Here is a 23,309-nt window from a genome sequence, read left to right on the forward strand (position 1 = left end):
GATAGTATAACCTCTGTATGTAGGACAATGCATTAGACTTATTCATCTGAGAAAAACAAGTAGAAAAGTTACAGTTTTCTGACATAGCTGAGGATCAGGGGCTGCACTAAGTCCCAAAATGATTATTGTGAGTTAATTGATTGAGCTCCATTTAATGACTTAAGTAATTAATTGCCCAGAGGGAGAAAGAACTGGAAACAATTCTTATTTTAGCAATATAAATCATATTACTTATTGAAATATAACAAAGGAATATTTTTTGCAGTGCATCCTTATTGGAACATAAAAAGTAAGAATCTCTCTGCTATGTTAAACTGTAAAAAAATCCTTCTGTTATTATTTATAATTTTACAAGTTTAAATTGAAATTAACTATATTTATGTTTGGGAGCACAGAATAATGTAGAAAACCCACAATTCAATAACAAAAGAGCACCTTGTGCTGAAATAAATAGTACATTAGTATTAAAAATATGTTGTATTAAAAGACTATTCATCTAAGAAGGTTAAGAAATAGGGCCTGTATTTTGAAATATTTTGTAGGAAATACAAATCAACAAAGATTTTTTTTTTAAATTTGCAGTCTGTGAAATACTGTAAACGAATCTACTTGTACTTAATACACCATAAATTGGAACCTAAAACTATTTTCCATTTCTATTTCACTGCATATGTATATATATGTATTTTATATGCTATATATCTCTTAAAGGAGTGTATTCCTCTCTGTACGTATACATACCAGTTTAAAAAAATTACATTGCGCATAATAAATAAAGACAAAACTGCAAGGTTTGTCTTTAAAAGAACAGGTGATATGATGCATTTATAACTGAACAAAGTATACATTAGCACAACCTAAGATACTATGCTACCACAAAAATCTTACTGGAATTTATTTTACAACTGCTTTTTACTGGAATTTAAAATGAGACTAACAGTTTTAGGTACAATAAAGTAGCTACTATTTGTAGTCAAAAATAGTCTTGAATATTGACTTAGGATAACACATTTCTAGTTGGATTCAGTGTGCTTTTTTGTTTAAGAAGTCTCAACAGGTTGAAGCTGTTTATAACTCTATCGCATAGCATGATCAAGTTTCAAACTTGGCCTCAGTTTTGATGGTGAGATAAAAAGAGATCTATCAATGTGTGTCTCTCAACGCTCGAATGGCTTTAGCCACTTTAGCATCTGGTGCAACTTTTAACCTATTTACTCTCTCAACAGACAGTGAGTTGGGTAGTACAATTTTCTGTATTTTCTAGAAGATGTGGTAAGCTCACAAAAGAAAGATGAGGGTTCCTGAATGCTAACTCAGTTTTCTTAATATTTGTGACTCTCTTAATCATGTAACTGAAGTTGATGACAATTGGTATTGGTCTGACAGAGAAATAATTAAACACCTTATAAGCAACTCGAACTGCATAAGAAACATGGGGAAAGGCTGAATGCAGATTAGCCAATAATCTAAGGATAAGAATCACATATATTCTTGTGAAAAATACCTAGCAGTAACTATTTTAATGTAAACAATGTCACAGCTCTACCAAAGTGATATCTTTCAACAGGAGTGATATATCACAAGTGGAACATTCTTCTGTTGCCATCCCAGAGGAAAAAAAACAGATTATTGCTTCATAAATATAATTTTGCAGGAAAAATGCTGATGTACCCAGTTTGTCTTAGCTCAAATTCCATGATGACATTTAGAATCCAGAATGTCATCTTTTATCGAGAAACAAAGGAATCTAAAGAATTCACAGTACAAGAAGGATATAGAGCAAACTACTAGCACATAGGTTAAATATGGCTGCATTTTTCAGATACAGATAGGCTGAAACCAGTGCTTAGGTATCTGGAGAATCACAACTTAAGTCTTCCTCATTAGATTATAAGGGAATATAATACTCAGGTTTTTTGAGCATGGAACGCTACATTTCCTCTCCTTACACAACAGTAAATACTTAAACGTAGTATGATTGATGCATGAAAGATATTTAATTCACTGAAACTCCTGAGCCTTCTAGTTAAATTCTAATTATTCAATATGATTTTAAAAAGTTTGAGGCCCTCCTTACCTTGCTACTTAGTTATTTGGTGATAGATCACTTTTTTTTTTCCTTATTTCTCAACCACTTCTAATATCACTCTCCTACTTGAAACCCAGCAATTTTGTCTATGACGTAACTCATTCTTTCTTAATTAATTAGTGGAAGGCTGAAAATGTACCCCCAAAATGGGCAGATGTCTGTCAGAAATACTCAAGGTCTGTTCAGCTACATACATATCAAAAACTCAGGCAGATGCATGTATGGAATCCTTCCATCTGCTTTCAAGCATATATAAAATAACCTGTACAAGAGTTTGTCATTTTAGTATGGAAACAGACTATTCAGCAGTAACATATTTTACAGACAAATGATGGATTGATCAGTAGTGGCAGGATTGTTTGTTCTTAATTTTAAAGGTGACCTACTTGCACCTCTGTCAGACCTACAGACCTGTCTCTTGGGATAAAAAACCCATTAAAAGTTACTTAGTGTTAAAATTTGACAACAAATACATAATTTTAGATTATTTATTTCCCTGCAACAATATATGTACATGTATGTATACACACATTCACTTAATCTACCATTAGGCTATTTCTGAAACTTCACAGACTACAGACTTTGGAAGTGTATATTACATTTCTATAAATGGATCAGTCTGATTTGAGCTTTTTTATACTGCTACAGTAAGATGAAGCAGTTATACATCATTAAGTATCCAGATGAGACTGTAAAACCAGCTTTATGGATGCTTTTGCAATTTTTCCCAAAGGAAATTCCATAAGCATTTTTATTATGAGCTAAACTGCATACTAGACAATTAAATTATACCCTGTCTACAAAATATGCTATTATTTTCACATTACATGGAACAGATTCAAATGCTTTGTAAATCTTGATGTTTCATACAGGTCTGTATGCAATCATATATATAAATCCCTACAAAATTCACTGAGTATCTCCCATGACTCATTAATATCAAAGGTCAAAAATACTGGTCAAACACTGCATCAAACATGAAATAAATGATTTAAGAAGTCAAGAGACCAAAGGTGACTATGTTATTTCTGTATCAGTGTGTTATTATGGATGAGTTTTTTCATTCAGTCGTTCCATCATTGTGCATATTCAATCTTGTTCTATAGTGTCACTTTAGGCAATGATTATTTATGTCATTGCAAATATCATATTCTAACAGTAAAGCCTTCTAGATTCTCAGCCATAACATACATTAGTGATTAGGCAATGCTTTTCTCTCCTCACCTATAGTCAGCTGAGTGTAGATATTTTTCAGAAGCATACTTTGTCATACCAAATCTCTGTCATCTTAAAATAAATTATTTTACATGGAGTTACATTTTAAAACCAGCCTGAGCCTGAAGCAGGGGTAGAGTGAAAAAGTAGTAAACACGCAGACTTCTTTGGATGAATGATCTTGTTAAGATGAAAACGGAGCATCTCTTGAAGAAACTTCAAAAAATGCTCAAAAGTAACTACATCTTTGCAAAGACAAGAACAAGGAGAAGCTGCCCTACCTGCTTGTAAATAGTCAACCCTTCAGGCTAAAATGACTATCATCTAGAATGTTTTCTTGGGAAAAAAAAAAAGAAAAAAGAAAAAAGAAATCAAAGCTAGGAATATAAATGTCCAAGTGCATGATCCAATGATTGAGGGGAAGGGTTCTTGCAGAGCAGTGTGGCCAAAAGGAGCTCTGTTAAGGTTAGGATGCAAATACACTGTGTGATCATGAGCCAGAGAGTAAAGTTTTAGTACAGTAGGTGAGTGCATACTTAAAAGAAATGTTTTATCTAAGCAGTCAAAAAAAAATCCATAATGTCTGATCCTTTTGTGAACTCTCATGTGAAGATACAGTACATTCCTTACAGAAATCTTCCTGGTTTCTACCAGTACCTCAAATATTTCTCTCCACTTTTCACACAGACAGTATCTAAACAGTATCTATGTCCATGAGAAACAGTTAATGAAAAGAACTCCACGAAACAATAAAGCCTTCCTTGAAACTCTTAAGTAAATTGTCTCATTTAATTCCTAATTCACTAAAAGCAAATGTTTAGGCTGATGCATGATTTCCCTGATTATGATATGGAAGAATGAATTTTACTCTTTGTAAAGCACATTAATTCACACTTGTATGTCATTTGTGCATCTAATCATGAGGTTCAGATAGGAAAGTAACTAAAGAAAAAGCAAAGCAAAACAAAATTTTTAGTTTCAGTATAATTATATTAATGTTCTAATGTTATTACATAAGAAGGTTAGTCAACATGGTGCTTCCAAACCTGAAAAAGCATGGTCTTTGAGGAAAGTTGAAGAGTAAGTAGAACATCTTCAAACAACCCTGAGCTACATGTAACAGATGGTTACAAGATTTAGTAATTTTCAGCAAGTTTCAGCCTGTCTCAGACCCAAGTATAAGCATATATATGTCCAAGAAGACATGACCTTGTAAATGAGTGTACTGTAATTCACACCTTAATTTTTACATCAATTTGGATCAATATTGGACCTAAAGCACCAACTTGATCTTAGTCCCTCCTGTGCAATCTAGAGATATTTCTATAGACTGACTTTCCTAAAGTGACCTTTCAGAATCCAGAATCTCTGTCAAGATTTACAAAGAGGCTTGGGGAAACACCCAAAAAAGAAAAGTAATCCAGGTTTTTTACTTCTGAGGGGAAGAATTATGCTCCTGGGAAGGTAATGTTTGAAACTTACCACCTTTTATTTGCCTATATTCAGGAAATAAACAGTGTATGTGCACAGGCGCTAATATATTTGATGCTGAAGGGATTGCTAGTTCTCATTTCTGGTGTGAAAGACTGACTGGTGATCAATGGAAACCTGACAGTACCTGGATGTCATGAACTGGCACTGAAATATCAGCATCCATGAAAAGGAATTTTTTGAGGCAGGCAATAGATACTTACTCAGAATATGTTAGTTTCCTCAATTCTAACTATCTCTGGAGAAGAAAAATAGTAGGAAAGTAGTAAGAGCAATCACAGGCACAACTACAGGTTGGGCAAAAAGGAAATTCAGAGCAGCTCTGCAGAGAAGGACTTGGGGGTGTTGGTCGATGAGAAAATGAACATGAGCCAGCTTCAGTGTGCGCCTGCAGCCCAGAAACCCAACCGTATCCTGGGCTGCATCAAAAGGAGTGTGACCAGCAGGTCCAAGGAGGTGATCCTGCCCCTCTACTCTGCTCTTGTGAGACTTGGCATATTGTGTGCAGTTCTGGTGTCCTCAACATAAAAAGGACATGAAACTGTTAGAACAAGTCCAGAGGAGAGCCATGAGGATGATTAGGGGACTGGAGCACCTTTCATATGAAGACAGGCTGAGAAAGTTGGGGCTGTTGAGCCTGGAGAAGAGAAGGCTGCGTGGAGACCTCATAGCAGCCTTCCAGTATCTGAAGGGGCCCTATAGGGATGCTGGGGAGGGACTCTTCATTAGGGACTGTAGTGACAGAACATGGGTTGAAACTTAAATAGGGGAGGTTTAGATTGGGTATAAGGAAGAAATTCTTTGCTGTTAGGGTGGTGAGGTACCGGAATGGGTTGCCCAGGGAGGTTGTGAATGCTCCATCCCTGGCATTGTTCAAGGCCAGGTTGGACAAAGCCTTGTGTGTCATGGTTTAGTGTGAGGTGTCCCTGCCCATGGCAGGGGGGTTGGAACTAGATGATCTCAAGGTCCTTTCCAACCCTAGCTGTTCTGATTTTATGATTTCACCATGTAAAAACTGAGCAGCTTACTGAAATCAGATCCTAAATCAGGTATTATAAGTGGTTGCTGAGAACAGGCAAAGGGACATATATATTCCTGTGTGGTCTGTTTGTTACCTTTCTCTTTATTGTGGATTATGCTACATTGCATCCATTTGGCTCAGAGAGGCCATACAGGAAAGGGACCACCTGTTGGAAGCTGGACTTGTAGCACAGCACCAGTGCACAGGTAGGGCATTCAAATTAGGGTGTTTCTTTTCAGCCACATGTAGACAAGAAGGAAACGCCCTTGCTTCTGGGAGTCTTTTTCCTTAGAAAAATATGAAGCAACGGTGAATTTATCAGCACTGTGCCTTTCCCTATATAATTCATTTCTAAAAGTGACAAAATATAGCACTCAAGACAACTTTTTAAACCTCATTGGTTTTGCTGGACTGTAAGGGTAACTAACAACATGTTACCAGAGATCGCTGCAGACAGCCCTAATGTCCTCTCTGTGCTTTTAAGTATTTGAGCTATGAAAGAGGTCACATTTTATAGCACGTTATTGTGACAGAACAGATGAAGGCACTAACATGACTTCTGAACTGCAGGTGGCTTTGGTCCATCCAAATTAGATTAGAAACAAACAATCAAACAAACAAACAAAAATCGGTCTTTCTGTATCTGCAGAGGGCAGATACATCCTAAGACAGAAAACTACCTCTGTTTGTAGAAAATACACCCCTTTTCCTCAATTTCCAAAGTCTAGTCAAAGCAGCAAATTACTTGGTTTACTCTCAAAGCCGACTGTGCAGTCAAATGTTTATTGATAACTGTTTGTGGACTATTTTTTGCTTTGTAACACAGTAAGAGAAACTAAAGACCAAATATTCCTACCTAGCTTTAATGGACTATTGAATTGAAAGACATGCAGAACTCAGTGGGTCCTACTAGCCAAAAGATGTTGAGTTTGTAGGACATCCATATGCCAGTCAAGAAATTTATATCTAAATAAACATTCGAAATGTAATAACAGGCTCTGGAAACTGGTAGAGATTTGCAGAAGGAAAAGGGGAGTAATAGCAGGGTCTAAAATAGATTGCAACGTTGGTTGATTCTACTCGCAAGTGTAAGAAAAACATTTCTGTATGAGGTGTTACACTTCAAAACATAATCAATGCATGATGAAGAGGCACAAAGTTTGTCCTTTTACAGACTGATTTATGCAGTTTCCTGATGTTTACAAAATTGCTACACATTTTACATAACCTCTTCGTATAGCTACCACTTGACAGATATTCTGGACACACGAATGCAAGCTGAATCCTTCATTTTGCCATTTTTTCCCTCCAAGTCTCTGATGGATGAATTCCCTGCAAGCCTGGTGCTGCTACTCTACTTTTCTAATCCTTTGCTTCAGTTCTGATTGCCTGCCTTTCCATCTGATGAACAGACTCAGTGTAGGGATGATGCCCAGCAGCAAAAGTTTCAGGCAAGGAAGCTGAAGATATTGATAAGTGTCAAACCACCTTAAAAGTAATGGAAAGAGAGGGAAAGGAGAGTTTCATCAGAGAGGGAAAGAAGAGTTTCATCTCTTCTAGTAAAAGTGGTATTGATTCAATTCTATCCTTATAACTGAAATAGCTTGCTGGCTGCAGGGAAGCCAACTTTCTTTTCATTCTAATCTCTCCTTCCTTGCAAAGTGGAAGATGGATAAAGTAGAACATAGTCCCTAGTCTGGGACAGGGGATCAGATCAGGTTACCTATTCTTCCAAATGTTGAACATTGTAACAAAACTAAGCAGATTGCCTGGATTCTCCAAATTTCCCACAGGGGAGTGAGGGCAAGCCAAGCCGTTCACCATACATCCTTTGCTATGTAAAGTAAAGTAGGGCGATTGTCCACCATAGCACAGTGTGTGACCCATCTTTTTGCTTGCTCAACTGAAAGTCCATTTTTGCAGGAGAGATGACTGCACACTGAAGAAGCTGTACTGAGTAGAACACTTCCAGTAGCTGTGTTAAAGAATAAGTTTTTCTGCAATTAAAATGCACTATTTTATCTTTCTTATTTTTTAAAAATAATACTGAAAGAGCCTATAATACAAAATATAGGATGTTTTATATCTTGATATAAACAGCTATAAAAATAAATAATAAACAAGGTCTTGCATTTTCACAGTACAAACAAATTAAAGAGTAGAGCAATGAAGCTAAAGCTACCCCTACACTTCTGTGGACAGAGAAGAAAAGTGAACTGGAAGGATGAATACACTCCAGTTACTCAGTCCACGATGCTTCTGTGGATCACTTTAATACTGCTCCTATTTCTGCTGCTGACTCTTGCTTTGGGATTAGACAAGTCAATCTGCTGATAGAAATTGCCATAATGCATCTTCACAACCTCACTAAAACCAGTGGAGTTGTAACAAGTTAGCAACTAATGATTGTAATTTAGCTGTCTTATTTGGCTTGTAATAGCAGACATCAGGACAAGCATGCTGCCTTATCCTTCTGTGGTATTTTCAAAACAAGCCAATATATCAGGGATATTTAGACAAGAATGTTAAGATATCAGAAAGCCTAACCACAGGAGCAGCTTCATTTCAGCGCATGGCTCATGCCTCCACTTGGATGGGTGGGGAGAGCTAATTGCTCATTTTGGTTTCAGAATCAACACTGGCTATTCAAATATGGTCCTGCTTGTATATAAACAGAAACCCTGTCCTTGCATTCACTAGAATAACATCAAGCCACTAGTTCTGAATACCCTATGAAATAATCCTTAACCATCTGGGGTAGAATTCTTGTTTAATGGTGATGGCAGTATCCCAAGCATGGAAAAGTTAAATAGCACAAATCAGCCCTAGGGGACTTGGAAATCCCCCGAGTCACTGAAGCTATTCACACTGCAGATGATATAAATATATCCACAGTACCTTTTAATGTTGTTTAATCTTTTTACATTTAGAGATTGGTTTTATATTGCTGGTACCTTTTGAGTGAAATTATTTCATTATGGTGTAAAGACAATACCATAGCACTAATGGGTACTTTAAAACAAAAACTTATATTTCAGATGATATATCTTCTTGAACTTATTTATATTAACATCAGTATAAATTCTACTGGGGGATTTTTAAAAAAAAAATTATTTAATATCCTTGAAAATATATGAAACATCTTCTCACAGACTTAATGGAAAGATCATTCTGTCAGAAATCAAGAATAGGATCTCACTCGAGATCTGCTAAAAAGCAATATTGTATTTTAATCTTTTTTTCCTGTCTGTTACCATGTGTCAAAGCTAACACATTTCTAGGAAGTGGAGTTTTTTATATGTCAAAAATGTTACACACCAAAAGCATAAAAAAACCCCAAAACCAAACGAAAACAAGGTGAGCATCAGTTACGAGGGAAAAAATGCTCATTTGTTTAGAATTCAGAAAGTAATTTTACAATTCCATAAACAATGCATTATATAGATATAGTAATATAGCAAATGTACTTTCTCACCACATGCAGTTTTAAGCATGATTTATTTCAACTGTTCAGTAACTGCAAAAGTGCTGTGTTAAAGATTTCACATTTTATCAGCACCCTGAACAATTTTATGAGGTGATGATGTGAATAAATATTCATCAAAGATCCTACTCCATGATGAAAAGTTAATGTTTCAGAAAACTGGAGTGCTCTCCTTGGCTGTGTGATTCTGACTGAAAGCAGTTACACAGCAAAAAGGATTGGTTTGGGCTCACACATACAAAGATACTGAAAAAAGCAAGAATTTTTTTTTTTGCACAAGGGCTTCAGTGAGCAAACAGCTTTTGTTTACTAGAGCAGTCCACACTAAATGTTCTCTTAAAAAAGCTGAACAGTTGTCAGCAAAAGATGTCATTAACAACTGAAGCAAAATAGCTTATTTCTATGAAAACCACCTCACTTTTGAAACAAAAATCCTAATAAGTTAATGTGAAGCCCTCTTTAAGAGTAGGTGACCCACATAGTAGAGACCAGACAGAAATCTGAGAAAGCAATCAGGAATTTTAAAACATATATCCATTATATGTATTTCAAATACCTACATTTAATTTTGACATCTCTGCCTTTTTTTGAAAGATGTCATACAGACTTGATCCTAAAGCTTATCATGTAGTAGCAGTTTTGCATTTACCTATGAAACGGAGTTTTAAAACACGGATTCTGATACAGAGCAAAACTCTAACTGCATGATAAATCAGAAGAGCAAAGCATGTTATAAACATGTACTGAACTAAGACTCACTAAATCTATCAAGTTTTGTAGCAGTGATCAGCTTTCAAAGACAACTGACAGACAGGCATTATGTTCACTATTTTCAGTCTTTCTAATAAACATCGACTCATTGGCACTTGGAAATTAACTGTAAAATACAATATTATGATATCACCTACTTCTGTTTTCAGTAACAAAGTAAAACCAGCAGAAGCACACCAGGATTTTCAGTCTGAATGTTATTTTCATTTTTCAAGCCTTTTCATTTCACAGGTTTTATACCTGACACTCTATTTTAGCAGATCGGACACCACTCTACAAAGAGCACAAACTGTGAGTGACCACTTTACCTTCTGAAAAATCAATCAGTCCCAGCAAATGAAGCAGCTTCAGAGATGCAAATATAATCACAACAATACCCACTGTTTGCAGTCCCTCTGACTCCCACTCGAGAGTCAACATTCTTCCAACAGGCAAATCATTCCAGTCTTCACACTGGTTCACAATCAGAGGGAAATTGGAGGATTTTACCAAGAGTTTGCTTTGAAGAAAGTTGTAGCAGTGCAAAGCAGCGCTGTACTGAGCTGTGGGGATTTACCAGCCACTCCGAGATGAAATATCAGCTAAAGCCCCGCATCTCATGCTTCTCTAAGCATCTGATTTCATCAGTAGCGAGTCCTCTTAGAAAGCTGAGGTGGACCACGAACCCCTGGGTATGACATTGTATCCGGCAAGCAGTGTTACTTCAGAGCTGCTGGAGGAACATCTGTGTCTGAGCTGGAGGCTTGCCTGTGTCAGTGCTAAGAAGAAACTTGCACTAGGGAGCACGCTGCTATCAGCACTCTGCTTCCAGACCCAGGGTTTGTGATTCTCCCCAGCTTTGGAGCCCTTCCCCACCTATCCTTAGCACAATTTGTGTTAAGTTTGACCAATGGCAGTTTGCTAAAGGCAGACATCTGTTTTCACGTGTGCTAAATGCTGCGTATCAGAAAGCTACTGCCCTCTGCATTAGAAAGAATAATGTTCAGAGAAAACACTGTCCTTTTGTTATCTTAAGCATCACCAGAATCTAATTAGACTCTTCTGTGGACATGAGAATGGAAATCAAAGAAATACACATCAGCTAGCAAAATGCCTCCAGCTAGCAAAATAGAGAGCTGTCAAGGAAACATGCAATGCCCATATCCCTGTTCTGTAGCCAGAGAGTGTAGTTTTTATTGAATGAAAAACAAAACAGTGCTTTTCTGGCTAAGGACATGCTGAACCCTAAACTGATATATATGAATGGGAATTGGACATTTTACACAGATCTTGGGAAGATCTTGACCAGACTACGCATCAGGGGAAAAAAAGACTCGTGATCCCAGCTGATTTATTGGATAGTATGTATAAAGCTAGTCGTCCTGTGTTTATTAATGTGATTACCAAGAAGATACCCAGCAGACCCAGTGGGCAGGACAGGCTCTGAAGATTTGTGCAGCACATAATCATTATGAGGTTAGGCCTAAATGCTTATTATTGTGCCCAGCCAAATTATTTAAATAAATCCTGTCCACCGGTATAGAAGGCACTAGAATAAAATGAAGCCTCGGAAAATATAATTTTAGACACCCCTATTACTGAATAAACACATATGATCTAACACTAAAATAAATCTTGTAAAGGATGTCCAATATTGACCATTCAACATAGGTTGCTTAACTGTTTCTATTAGAAACAATTTTTACTAACTTTTGACAAGCTCAGAAACTTTTATTTTTTGGCCAGAAAGCCATTATAATCTTAAAGCACTACAATAACAAATTCTAATCATAGAATCATAGAATCATAGACTAGTTAGGGTTGGAAAGGACCTTAAGATCATCTAGTTCCAACCCGCCTGCCATGGGCAGGGACACCTCACAGTAAACCATATCACCCAAGCCTTTGTCCAACCTGGCCTTGGACACTGCCAGGGATGGAGCATTCACAACCTCCCTGGGCAACCCATTCCAGTACCTCACCACACTAACAGCAAAGAATTTCTTCCTTATATCCAGTCTAAACCTCTGCTGTTTAACTTTCAACCCGTTACCCCTTGTCCTATCACTACAGTCCCTAATGAAGAGTTCCTCACCAGCATCCCTGTAGGACCCCTTCAGATACTGGAAGGCTGCTAATATTAACAATCTGTTGTTTATGGATTACCAGGTAAAGAAATAAAAATTTAATCTCTAATTTTCTCTCAGCTTCTTCTTTGTTTTTCTTTGAAGGCCTTCTGCATGGAATTACAGTAGATAATAGGAGTCAGTGTTTTCTCCACATAGGCAGTAGACTAGAATCTGCATATGATTTGTTCAAAAAATCATGTGTCTGCTTCAGTTAATTTTAGGTTCTATTTAGTCAATATATAAGCAACAATATTCTTTGATTTTGCTCATCTGGGTATTTAATACTACAATGTCATGAGTTCTGTATTATTTGTATATGCTTTCAATCTGACTGTCAGTTCATTTTTCTATTAACCTGTAGATTTAAAATGGTGTCTAAGAGGAAAGCACAATAAAAATAAATCAGACCAAATACACTGTCCCAACATTTGCACTTTCCAAATACATCATTACCTTTGCCTCATTGTGAAAGACTTATTTATTGCATTTTCATGTTAACTTCTATTTCTTTTAAAATAAAATTAACATTTTGTTTGCTCTTTTTAATTTCTAATAATTTCATAACTTCTCCATTTAAGGTTCTGACATGTTAATTTTTAACTCATTCTCATCTCTGTCTTCTATTTTCTCATTGAATTTATTCCTATTTATTTTTATCTTTCTCTTACTTTTTCCTTCCATTTTCTCAAATGATAAAGCACAATCAAACGCTCATGAAACTGCAAGGCTTAGTGTGATTCTAGGATGGGAACTTTGACCCATACTGTTTTATGGGCATTACAAAACTATAATCATAATATACTACAAACAACCATATTAGATCAGTGAAAGAGGCCTTATTAGTTGTTAAGAAACAGTATCAGGGAACTATTAAAATGGATAAATCTCTTAGTCTACATTGTCATTTCATGCAGTAGGTCCAGGCTACCTTGCGTTCTTGAGAGCATGGGCCATTCTACTCCACCACTGAATGTGCCAACTCATGTGCAAAAATACACCCAGCGATAATAGTGTTCATGTGCAGAAATCCACCCAGGCATAACCAGTGTTTTGTTTTCTGCTTCCACACAAGAAGAGAGACCTAGATTCTGTCTAAAAAAAAATGAAAAAGCTGGAGATTATTAATTTTTCCTGTTGTTTCACATGAGAGTTCTCTAAGTTACAGGAACCACACACAGACTTTGTGAGTCAACAAGTCTTAGCTCGGAAAAGTAAAGCAGTAAGGGTAAGAAACTATGTAGAGAAGAAAAGGAAGTGATGTATGAAATGTTTCCTTTAATACACCATGCAACAGATTGAAACAACAGTGTCATTTACAGACATGAATTCTTCTGGTAGCATTTCAATCAAGAAAATTCCATGCCACAAAGCATTTGAAAATGAAATCAGTCTTGGCCAAGAAGGTAATAAAATTTTGTTATATATAGGGCACCTCTTTGTATTCTGATCCTTACCTAAATCCACAGTCAAATGGAATTTCTCTCTCTCACTTTTGTATTATGTACAAGTATTTCAAAATAAATATTTCTGTGACATATCCTTACGGGGTGCCTGTATTGACACTCATAGCAAATTATAAAAGCTGTTCAAAGTAAAGGAGTTCATTCCTCAATGCCACCCCCAGGAAACAAAGGAACACCATCCTTTACATGAAGCATTGAAACCAGGGGCTGACAACTTGCAACATCCACACATTGCTCTAGCTGCTTTCCCTAATTCACGCTTTCATTTTTGACACTGCAATGCATTCTGGTGGTGACTAAGTAATATATTTAAATATTTGCATAAAAACTTTCTTGTGATTTTTCAGTAGGTTGCATATTAAAAAAATAAATAAAGAAAAAAAGTGCTAGCATTGTCAGGAAGCTAAGCCATCTAAACTGTGCATCTTCACTAGCTATAAATTCCTCTCCACAAAAACATGAAGTCAAACCTTTATTGTTTCCTGGAAACTTGAGTGCTATCGCCCTGTGGGTTTACTGAAGCATTAATTATGAGAAAATATAACCATGTTAGTACTAAACTCCAACACAGAACACTCCTGAATTAGCAATAAACATGCACACAAAGCTACAGCATTAGGCTGATTTGCCTCCGTTCCTGTCCATGGCAGGGGGGTTAGAACTAGATTATCTTAAGGTCCTTTCCAACTGTAGCTATTCTATGCTTCTATGATATGCTGCAGTGTAAGGTTGCGGTGGGTGCAGGCACATGGCAAGGTATGGTGATCCTCAGGGGATGGGGTGAAATTCATGGCCATGGGCCTGCTTGCACCAGTTCCTTCCCCCCAATGATTAGCTGTGCAAACATGAAAAGATGATCTGCCATTTTAAAACAATATTCCTCCTAATTTAACACATCACAAGAAGTAGCAAATGCTGAGAATAACACGTAGGATGCTATGAATTGAACAATTAAGGAAATAATAATTATGTGGCCAGTATATTAGGGTATAAAATCTTCCTATCATTTTATAGGATTACATAGTGTCACAGTTTAAGCCCAGCTGACAGAACCACCCATAATGATGCAGCCGCTCGCTCACTCTCCCATCTTCTTCCCCCAGCTCCAGGTGGGATGGAGAGGAGAATCGAAAGAACGTAACTCCCATGGGTGGAGATAAAAACAGTCAAGTAACTAAGGTATAACACAAACCACTACTAATAACCACCAATAATAATAATGATGAGAGAAATAACAAGGGAAGAGAATACAACCGCTCACCACCCACCAACCAATACCCAGCCCAACCTGAGCAGTGATCTAGCCCTTCCTTTCAAACTTACACAGTATTATCATACTTTTTTATAAATACTGGTAAACTACTTTAATTCCAGTAAACTCTCAGTTTTTAACTATAATCTGTCACTAAAATTAGCATACTAAAATGAAGTGGTTTTGCTTTAATTACTTTAGTTTTCACAAAAAAATCACTTTTGTTTTAATGCTACAAAACAAAAAGTTTTCACTGTAATTTATAAACTTCCTCTTTTCAATTTCTTCTGACTTTTGTACATGAGATTAGAGAAATATGAAAGCCTACCTGATCCCAAATACATAGAAGTGGTTTATGTCTTTCCACTATATTTTGGTTTTAACATCTGCTTGTAAACAGTATCAGTCTTCTCAGGCTTTTCACAAAGAGTGATCTCTTCATACTTAGAACAATTTTCAATTCTGTGTGGACATCCTGGATTTGCTGTTGTCTAATACAGAATAGAGCTGGTCAAAACTGAACAGTTTTCAAAGCAAGAATGCATTATTATTTATTAATTGACTTGAATTATACTGTTTTCCTAAGTGATGAAATCTGCCCAGTGTTTTAAGTAATTTAGAGAGGGTGACAGGATAGGGGAAGAGGAATAGGGAAGTGGTATATTAATTGGCTAGCAGTTATAGTTCATTAGGCTCTATTTATACTTTCCCCCAATGTAGCTGAAAAGGGAAACTGCTGATGAGTTAGAAATAGAAACAAAATCTGCAGTATTAATTAGCTGCCCTTCTTTCTTTACTCTCTTTTTTTTTTTTCCAGAGGGAAATAACAGTCAACCAGAAGAGAAAGAAACTGTCAGATAAACACAGAAAGGGCACCTATGTACAGGTCAGATGAACTGCTAATCTTCAGCTTCTTCTTTATGACACATCTAAGCTTATTGGGAAGGTTATCTTGTGGATAATGAACTTAGTCCTATTAGTTAGCCAGTAAGAAATCTGTTCACAAGCAATAATCTACAGTTTTCTATCCAGAAATTTTCTCTTAGATCTTCAGAAGAAAGCTATGTCCACTATAAAGCATTTCAAGAAAAAAGAAAAGCAGTTAGTTTACACATATTTCAAATATTTAGGAAAAAAAATTAATATTTTTGAATGCAACATGCTGCTACAGCTAATCACAGAACACTTTAAAATTTTCATAAAATGCTTAAAAAAGTGAGACTAATGTTTCAGATCACTTTGTTAATCTTGTCAGCTCTGCAGCTGAGCACAATATTGCACTACCAGATAACCTATCCAACCCAAACTGCAGATAAACTTTCGCTAGTCAGAAGAGCTAAGTAGAGTGTAATTACCTAAGATTAAGGCTTCACATATCATCTACACTATTTACACTAAGTGCCCTACACCTTTAATGGCTGTAAGTGAATATAGCCTGAGAAAGAAAAATATCAACACCTGTACAGATGAGATAAGATTCACTGGTTTGTAATCAAGGGAGAAAATATGATATCAAGCTTCTGAAGGTTTGGTGTCATACTCAGAAGGAAATTTCACTAAAGTAATATTGCAGCTATAGCTGCATGAAGTTGATTTCCTAATTTTAGTCGTCTAGTTCCATAGTATGGATGGGATTTCATTACCTTTTTTTCTTCTTCATTTTCACCTCTCACTTGCTCCTAAGAAGCCTTTGTTCTTGCTTTGATCTAAATCAAAGGACAGCTGCTATTACTGATCTGAAAACAAGTGTTGAAAAGAATCCCATAAGACAACAATTACCAACTCCCCCTATAACAGCTACAGGTAGTTTCATTTTACTATAAAATTGCTATAATATGTTATACAGTTATGCTTAAAATAGCTAGTATAAATGTGGATTGCAAATTAAATGACATGTTGATGGGAGTAACAGTAGCATTTTAATTTATCAAGCTTTAGCAAAACATTAGAGAGAGGCTTTTTCTTTCCTAAATAAGGTTAAATTACATTTAGTAAGAGTAAGCAATCAAATTCTAGTTTGTTTTACTGCAAAGCTCACTGGGTTGTTTAACAAACGAAATTATCTCTAAATTATATAACTAAGCCTTCAGCCTACAGACCTGTTTTTCTTTTTATATTAAATCATACTTGATCATGCAGCAGCAGGAATTGCCACAACCAAGATTGTAAGCATAAATGTTAAGTCTACACAGTGTAGTGGAAATAATAGGGGCCAGTCAAACCCGACTACGTTATTAACTGTATTATAAAGCTCAGACTGGGTTAAGCTAACCAACAGAGAATCATCAGTAAAGATAAATTTGCTCAAAAAAAGAAATCTTGCTGTAGATTGGCTCTAAAAGTAAATGAATTAAGTTACTGTCTCTGGCCATTGAACTACTTGAGTGGGAGTGCAAAAATCACTTTTAAGAAAGCTCAAGCCCAGGCCATGCCTCACCTGTGTATCTTTAATTCCCACCCTTTCTCTTGAAGTATTATCTGAATAAATCTTTGACCTACCTTCATCTGACTGAACACTCACGACCCAGTAGGGTGCACCTGCAGCCTAGAAAGCCAACTGTATTCTGCATCAAAATGATTGTGACCAGAAGGTCGAGGGAGGTGATTCTCCCCCTCTACTCTGCTCTCATGAGACCCCACATGGAGTACTGTGTTCAGCACTTGGGCCCCCAGCACAAGAAGGACATGGAGCTGTTGCAGCAAACCCAGAGGAGGATGCAGAGCCCATACATCTAAGAAGCTATGTTTTTACAGACTGTGTAGTTAGGTGACCTCAGATTGAATTCCTAAAGAAAAAGACAAGTATTTTCTACTGTGATGAATGAGAAAACAAATGAACTGTGTACACTAGTAATAAAAGCAAACATTCTAGTAACCAACAGGAATATTCACCATTCCAACCTCCAAACCAACCATCTATCAATTTAAAATCTTCAACCTAACAACATTATTATCAAAACTGGTGAGTCTGGTTCAATGAATGGTTAGCAACTAAACTGAAGGAAAAAAAATATATTAAACATGATCATAAGATCAACTCTACTGTGCAGCTCTTTTCTTGTGATGCCCCCGTCTTTCTCTATTATATAGTAACCCATATACAATAAATGTTCTGTTTCTCTCCTTGGCTTTTAGAAAGCTGAATTACTCTTTTTTGCCATAGCAACAGGAAAGTATTATAAATGAAGTCTGAAGAGGCTGACATATTTCTACCTTTGATGTACTTGCTAAAAGATGAGTGTATATGTCCTATAATATGAGCTACAATAAATTAACCCATATTACATGGCTGTAGCACATTCAAGAAACATAGCAAACCCTCCCCCCCCCTCCACCATAGTCACAATGATTTTGTCCCTGAGGTCTATACAATAAGATTTGGACTATATACAACATATGCACAGATTTGATTACTGATCTGCAGTATGTGGTTACCACACAGAATTGTTCAATATTTAGAAACAGTCCATAGCATCTGCTTATATATTATTGTGTGATTCATTAGCAGCTCCTGAAGCATGACAGTTTATTTCTTTTGTCACTGACAAAAAAAAAAAAAAACAACAAAAAAACCCCAAAACAAACAAACAAACAAAAACGTCATCACATGAGACCACACCTGAATCACTCTGCCCAGTGCAAGGGTAACATGGACACACTGGACAGAGTCCAGCAAAGGGCCATGAAGATGTCTGAAGGACTGGAGCACCTCTCCCATGAGGAGAGGCTGAAAGAGCTGAGAGTGTTCGGCCCATCAGTGAGAAGGCTCATCAATGTATATCAATATCTGATGGGGGCTGCAAAGATGATGAAGCCAGGTTCTTCAGCAGTGCTCAGTAACAAGACCAGAGGCAACAGGCACAAACTGAAGTACATAAGGTTGCCTTTGAACACAAGGAAACACTTTTTAATGGTGTGGGCACTAGCAAAGATCGCCCAGAGGCACTGTGTAATCTGCCTCCTTGGAGCAGAAAACAATCTGGACACAGCCACGGGCAACTGGCCCTGCTTGAGCATGTATGTGGGATCAGATGAAGTCCAGAGGTCGCTCCCACCTCCACCATTCTGTGATTTACATTCCTTCCAATAACACTTCAGAACTTCCTTTCCTGAGTAGACCCATTTTCAGGTGACCTAGTTTTTCATGTTATAAAATTTGATGTATTTTTATGGGCAGTAACTTTAGGTTTAAATCTAATTCCAACTACACTTAAAAACAAAACTGACACTGATGACTTTATTTTATTTCCAGTGTAGGGCCTGAAATTCACACAGAGTGAATGGCTTTACTAGTAGCAGTAGCAGCAAAGGGAAATGAAGATACAGGGATCTAAACGTGTATAGTCCCAACACTCACTGACAGTCCTCCACCAGAGCTTTCACTTGACTGGGAATCTCAGAGGTATCTAAAGTTTTCTAATTCCCTCATTAAAAGTATAAGTTAGACAGAGCACTAACAGTTCAGGAAAAGTAAAGGTTTTGTGAGCAAGACTCCCATTCTTTACAGAAGGGGGGAAGGGGGAATATGGGGAAAGGATTGGAAGAAAAAGCATAACTTGATGTTTCTCAGCTCCTAATGCAGTTTTCTCTTGGCTTACAGCCCTATCCCAATGTAGTGATATTTGAAAATCCATGCAACACAATGAAAAATTTTCTGCTCCAGCAAACATGTGTTCTAGCACTCTGGAAAGCAGAAGCAGTATAAAAATAAACCCTGAAGAGAGCAATGAACTTAGAATGCCTTATCACTTAAGGAAGGTTACAGCTTTTCCCTGAAGAAGCATTATAACGTCCAGCCAATTTCAGTATCATGAGGTTCTTGTAGTTGCTGATGTGAAGGAAGCAACAAAATACAGCAGCACACTATCTTGAACCTTCAAAAAAAACTTTAGTTGCTATTGATTGCGTAATGCTACTGCAGAGATCAAATATTTTCTTCTTTAGTAGCTTTGCAGAGTTCGCCACAGCCTCTGTACTATCAATGCTTACAGCTTAGACAAGCAGATATTACACTTTGCGCAGTGTGGTTGGAGGTCATGAGTAGTTTGTTTTCACATGCTTCTTGACATGCATATGGCCATACCCAAATTTCATAAATGAGACAACTGCAAGTCTTCCTCCTGCTAATCCAACATAATTTGGACTTGTCTGGATTTTTAAGTCATTTTAAAGATATTTTCAGTCATTTTTAAGGCCAATAATATTTTTGCTGCCATTAATACTTCAGGAATCGTTTTGTCCCAACAATCACCTGTGCACTAGGCTATGAATTTTAATTTCTCTAATCTTCTCAGAAGCAATTTCCCTAGCTTTCCAATTATGCTGCTCTTTTCTGAACTCACTCTAATTAGGCAACACAGTTATATGGAAAAAATTTAGTACCTAGTTTTCAGGTAGAGTTTAATCAGTCATAAGCAAGATTGTATGATGAGACAGGCAGCCATAGCCATAGCATTTCATTAATATCTTCCTCTCATGAAAATAATATTAAATGTCTAATAAATTTTTTTTTTGTTTATTATTCAAAAGCAAATAAATTACAGATACGCCAAGAGTGCCAGGACTTTAGCCCATTTCCTCACTGGCACAGATGCTTGAATTCAGTAATGTTTATTCTTAGAGATCTTTCTTTGCTAGTAGTGACAGTAACACATGCTGCCTTTCACTGAAGCAACTCTGGAGAATAATTAGGTTGTTCCAAGGTTGCCTGAACCAGTCTGACAGTTTGTTGCTCTGTCCCTAGCATGTTGTCCTTTCTGCACTTGTTTTGGTGCTTGTTTGATACCCTGTGAGCTTTCACAGATGGTTAAGTCAAGCAAAATATAATTTGAAAAAAAAAAAAAAAACAGAAACAGCAGAGCCTTTGTCCTCAAGACACTTTGCAGACAGTGCTCATTTCATTTCTGAGAATTGATCTCATTGTTGTACCCCAAGACTAACAATCGTGTGTAGGGCAGAAGCCAAACTCTAATGGTGAAAGAGCAGGCAAGCAAAGAAAATAAATCCTGGCATGTTTTAACTGACAGTCAGCAGAAAGTTACTACACAACAACATCAAAACTTGCTGTCATACCAGATGCACGTGAAAAAAAGCAGTAGCCAAGCCACAACAGCATTTCTTACTGTGAAGGATTCAAGGAGATATACAACACCTATGCTCACATGCAGTGGCAGAAAAAGAGTTCAGTCCAACTTTGATTTTTTAATGTGTTTTATGATTAATCCTGATTTATACTTTTTAAGTATACAGGATACCTTTATGGAACTAGTAGGTCTGAAAGGTATTTCTTAGATTTTCTGAGCTGGATTCTGGCTGTAGGAAGAAGTTTATATTATATGGTATTCAGCCAGCCAGTAAATTATTTTGGTGAATTCAAGTTTACTATAGTCTTTCTCCCTAACGAATTACACTGTCTAGCGTACCAAAAGAAATACTTACCGTATCTGCTCTGAGCTGCAAGCTAACAGAATGCAGTGGCTCATTCCTTCACTGCCAGAAGGCTGTTTACTTTCAATTGTTTTAGAGAAATAAGAATGCAACTGCAGTAAAGGTTGAGCAATACTTGTTGCCTCATTTGTTGAACTGAGGTTCTCATTTAGCAGAATTAGGGAAAGTCTGATCTCTAAAGAAGTTTCTCAGTGGTATCAATAAAGAACAGTAAAACTTTTTTGTGTATATGAACAAAAAATGCAAAGCTAATCTGGTTTTATATTCTTGAGGAACATGTATCAGCAAAAACCAAGTTTTAAAAAAAGGAAGACACAAAAGTGAAGGAATCATCCCAACAACCTCAGCCTCTCTGCAAGTATCAATCCCCAGTGAAAACAAAATGGATATACTCCAGGTGTGGAGGAGTGGTGTTGAGCTCACTTATCCATTTCCAAGATTTCTGATGGCTAAATCAGTATTTTGCAGAGTATGCCCTTGTTCTGATAAGCAGCAAGAATGAGTGGAAGTTTTCAGTCCCTATTTGACAGAAGCAGCAATTTTAGACCACTTGTGGGAAGAGAAAAAGGGTCCAGAGAAAAAAGATCCAGATGTCAGTTTCCAGATGCAGACTTATATACAGTCTAAATGATTGGTTCAATAATCTGTGCAATGCAGTTGTCCTAAAGCAAAAGAAGAAAAAGCAAGCATCACCATGCACTGCAGGGAATAATTACCTAATTAATGTTTTAGGGATATCTGCAGCATTTGAAATACATCAAGAGCTGTTTTGCAAAGAGTAAAGAGATTGATACTAGGTACACAGTCCCAGACATAACTGCAAACTACTCTATGAAGCAGTTGTTGGCCAGTGACCCTAGTGGTTTGGTACAGTATCCTCTTTTTAGTTCAAAAGTGACTCACATTTTGAGAGGATAGCTGTCACCTTATAATTATTTCCATTATGTGCCCTGAGCTATCAACTGTTCCGCAGTAAAACAAATGTTTAAAAACATTTTCAGCCAGAATCATGACCTGATGTACTAAAGGACACAAAAACAGCAGGGAGAGAACAATGAATACTACGAAAAGCTTGTGGCGTTTGCGTGCATGTGTGTTTTAAAGCTACTTTGTCCAAATGATTTCTTGGTTCAAATTTGGAGGGTTTTGTTGTTTATCCTTTTCTCATTCTGTAAAATTCAAACAACATTTCTGTGCAAGTGTTTGAGTTTTGACATGTAGAAGTAAATCTTTAAATGGACACTGCTCCTATACATAAACATAGCATGAAATATACTTCAGAATACTCAGGCACTGCATGTACCAACATCTATCAAGGTACACTAATCCCTATACTATATAGCTTACTGGTAAAGTTGGTGATTTCTGTTAGAAGACAGAGGATTTTTGTTTTTTTAAACATGATGTTGTTAAAACCAGCCTTTTGCCCTTGGACAAAATTACTAATGCTCTTAAATCATAACACTGTAGTATTAGAAGTTTAAAGTTTGAAAACATTATCTTTAGGATATGAGGGAAAGACTGCCAGTTCTGGTTTCGCTTAAGAGAAACAACAGAAAGAAACATACATCAACAGGTTGATAAGTCCAAAGACTCAAAACATAAAAAAATATCCCAAACTATTAATGAAGCATAAATTTTTACTCCCTTTAGACAATGATAAACTATATAACCTATCTATATGTGTCAACTCTTTATATTTGTTTCTCTACTCCTGTACTTCAATCAAACTCAGGATATTTATAACCAATACTTTATTTCACCAGTGGAAGTACATATTAAAGGTAAATGTATATCTGGCATCTAAAGCCTACTTTTAGAGGCTCAGGAAAAGTATGTATAAAAAACCCCACATCCACGTCTGACAACTTCTTTAAAACTTGTAAAAAACCAATTGAATCACAATATCATAGCAAATGCAGTTAAGAGACAAACGACGTAGGAAAGCTGGAAAAAGCATGTCTCATG

The 23,309-nt window shown here is 36.6% G+C and overlaps 1 protein-coding gene across 3 annotated transcripts in view; it reads right to left on the reverse strand.

Annotated features, from left to right (window-relative positions):
* The window catches only part of KCNIP4 (potassium voltage-gated channel interacting protein 4), a 148,626-nt gene that overhangs the window by 94,678 nt on the left and 30,639 nt on the right, over window positions 1–23,309 (reverse strand). The window contains exon 1 of one of the 3 annotated variants that reach the window (XM_034064664.1): window positions 10,453–10,812. The exons of 1 other annotated variant lie outside the window; for it this stretch is intronic. Coding sequence is in view for 1 of the 2 variants with exons in the window: in XM_005148456.2 (XP_005148513.1) it covers window positions 10,380–10,491 (112 nt within the window). In the remaining variant the exon portion in view is untranslated. Of the gene's footprint in view, window positions 1–10,379; window positions 10,813–23,309 lie in introns of those variants that run through there. One more of the 3 variants, XM_005148456.2, reaches the window with a different exon arrangement.

This window comes from Melopsittacus undulatus, chromosome 7 (genome assembly GCF_012275295.1).
Source record: "Melopsittacus undulatus isolate bMelUnd1 chromosome 7, bMelUnd1.mat.Z, whole genome shotgun sequence".
NCBI classification, from domain to species: domain Eukaryota; kingdom Metazoa; phylum Chordata; class Aves; order Psittaciformes; family Psittaculidae; genus Melopsittacus; species Melopsittacus undulatus.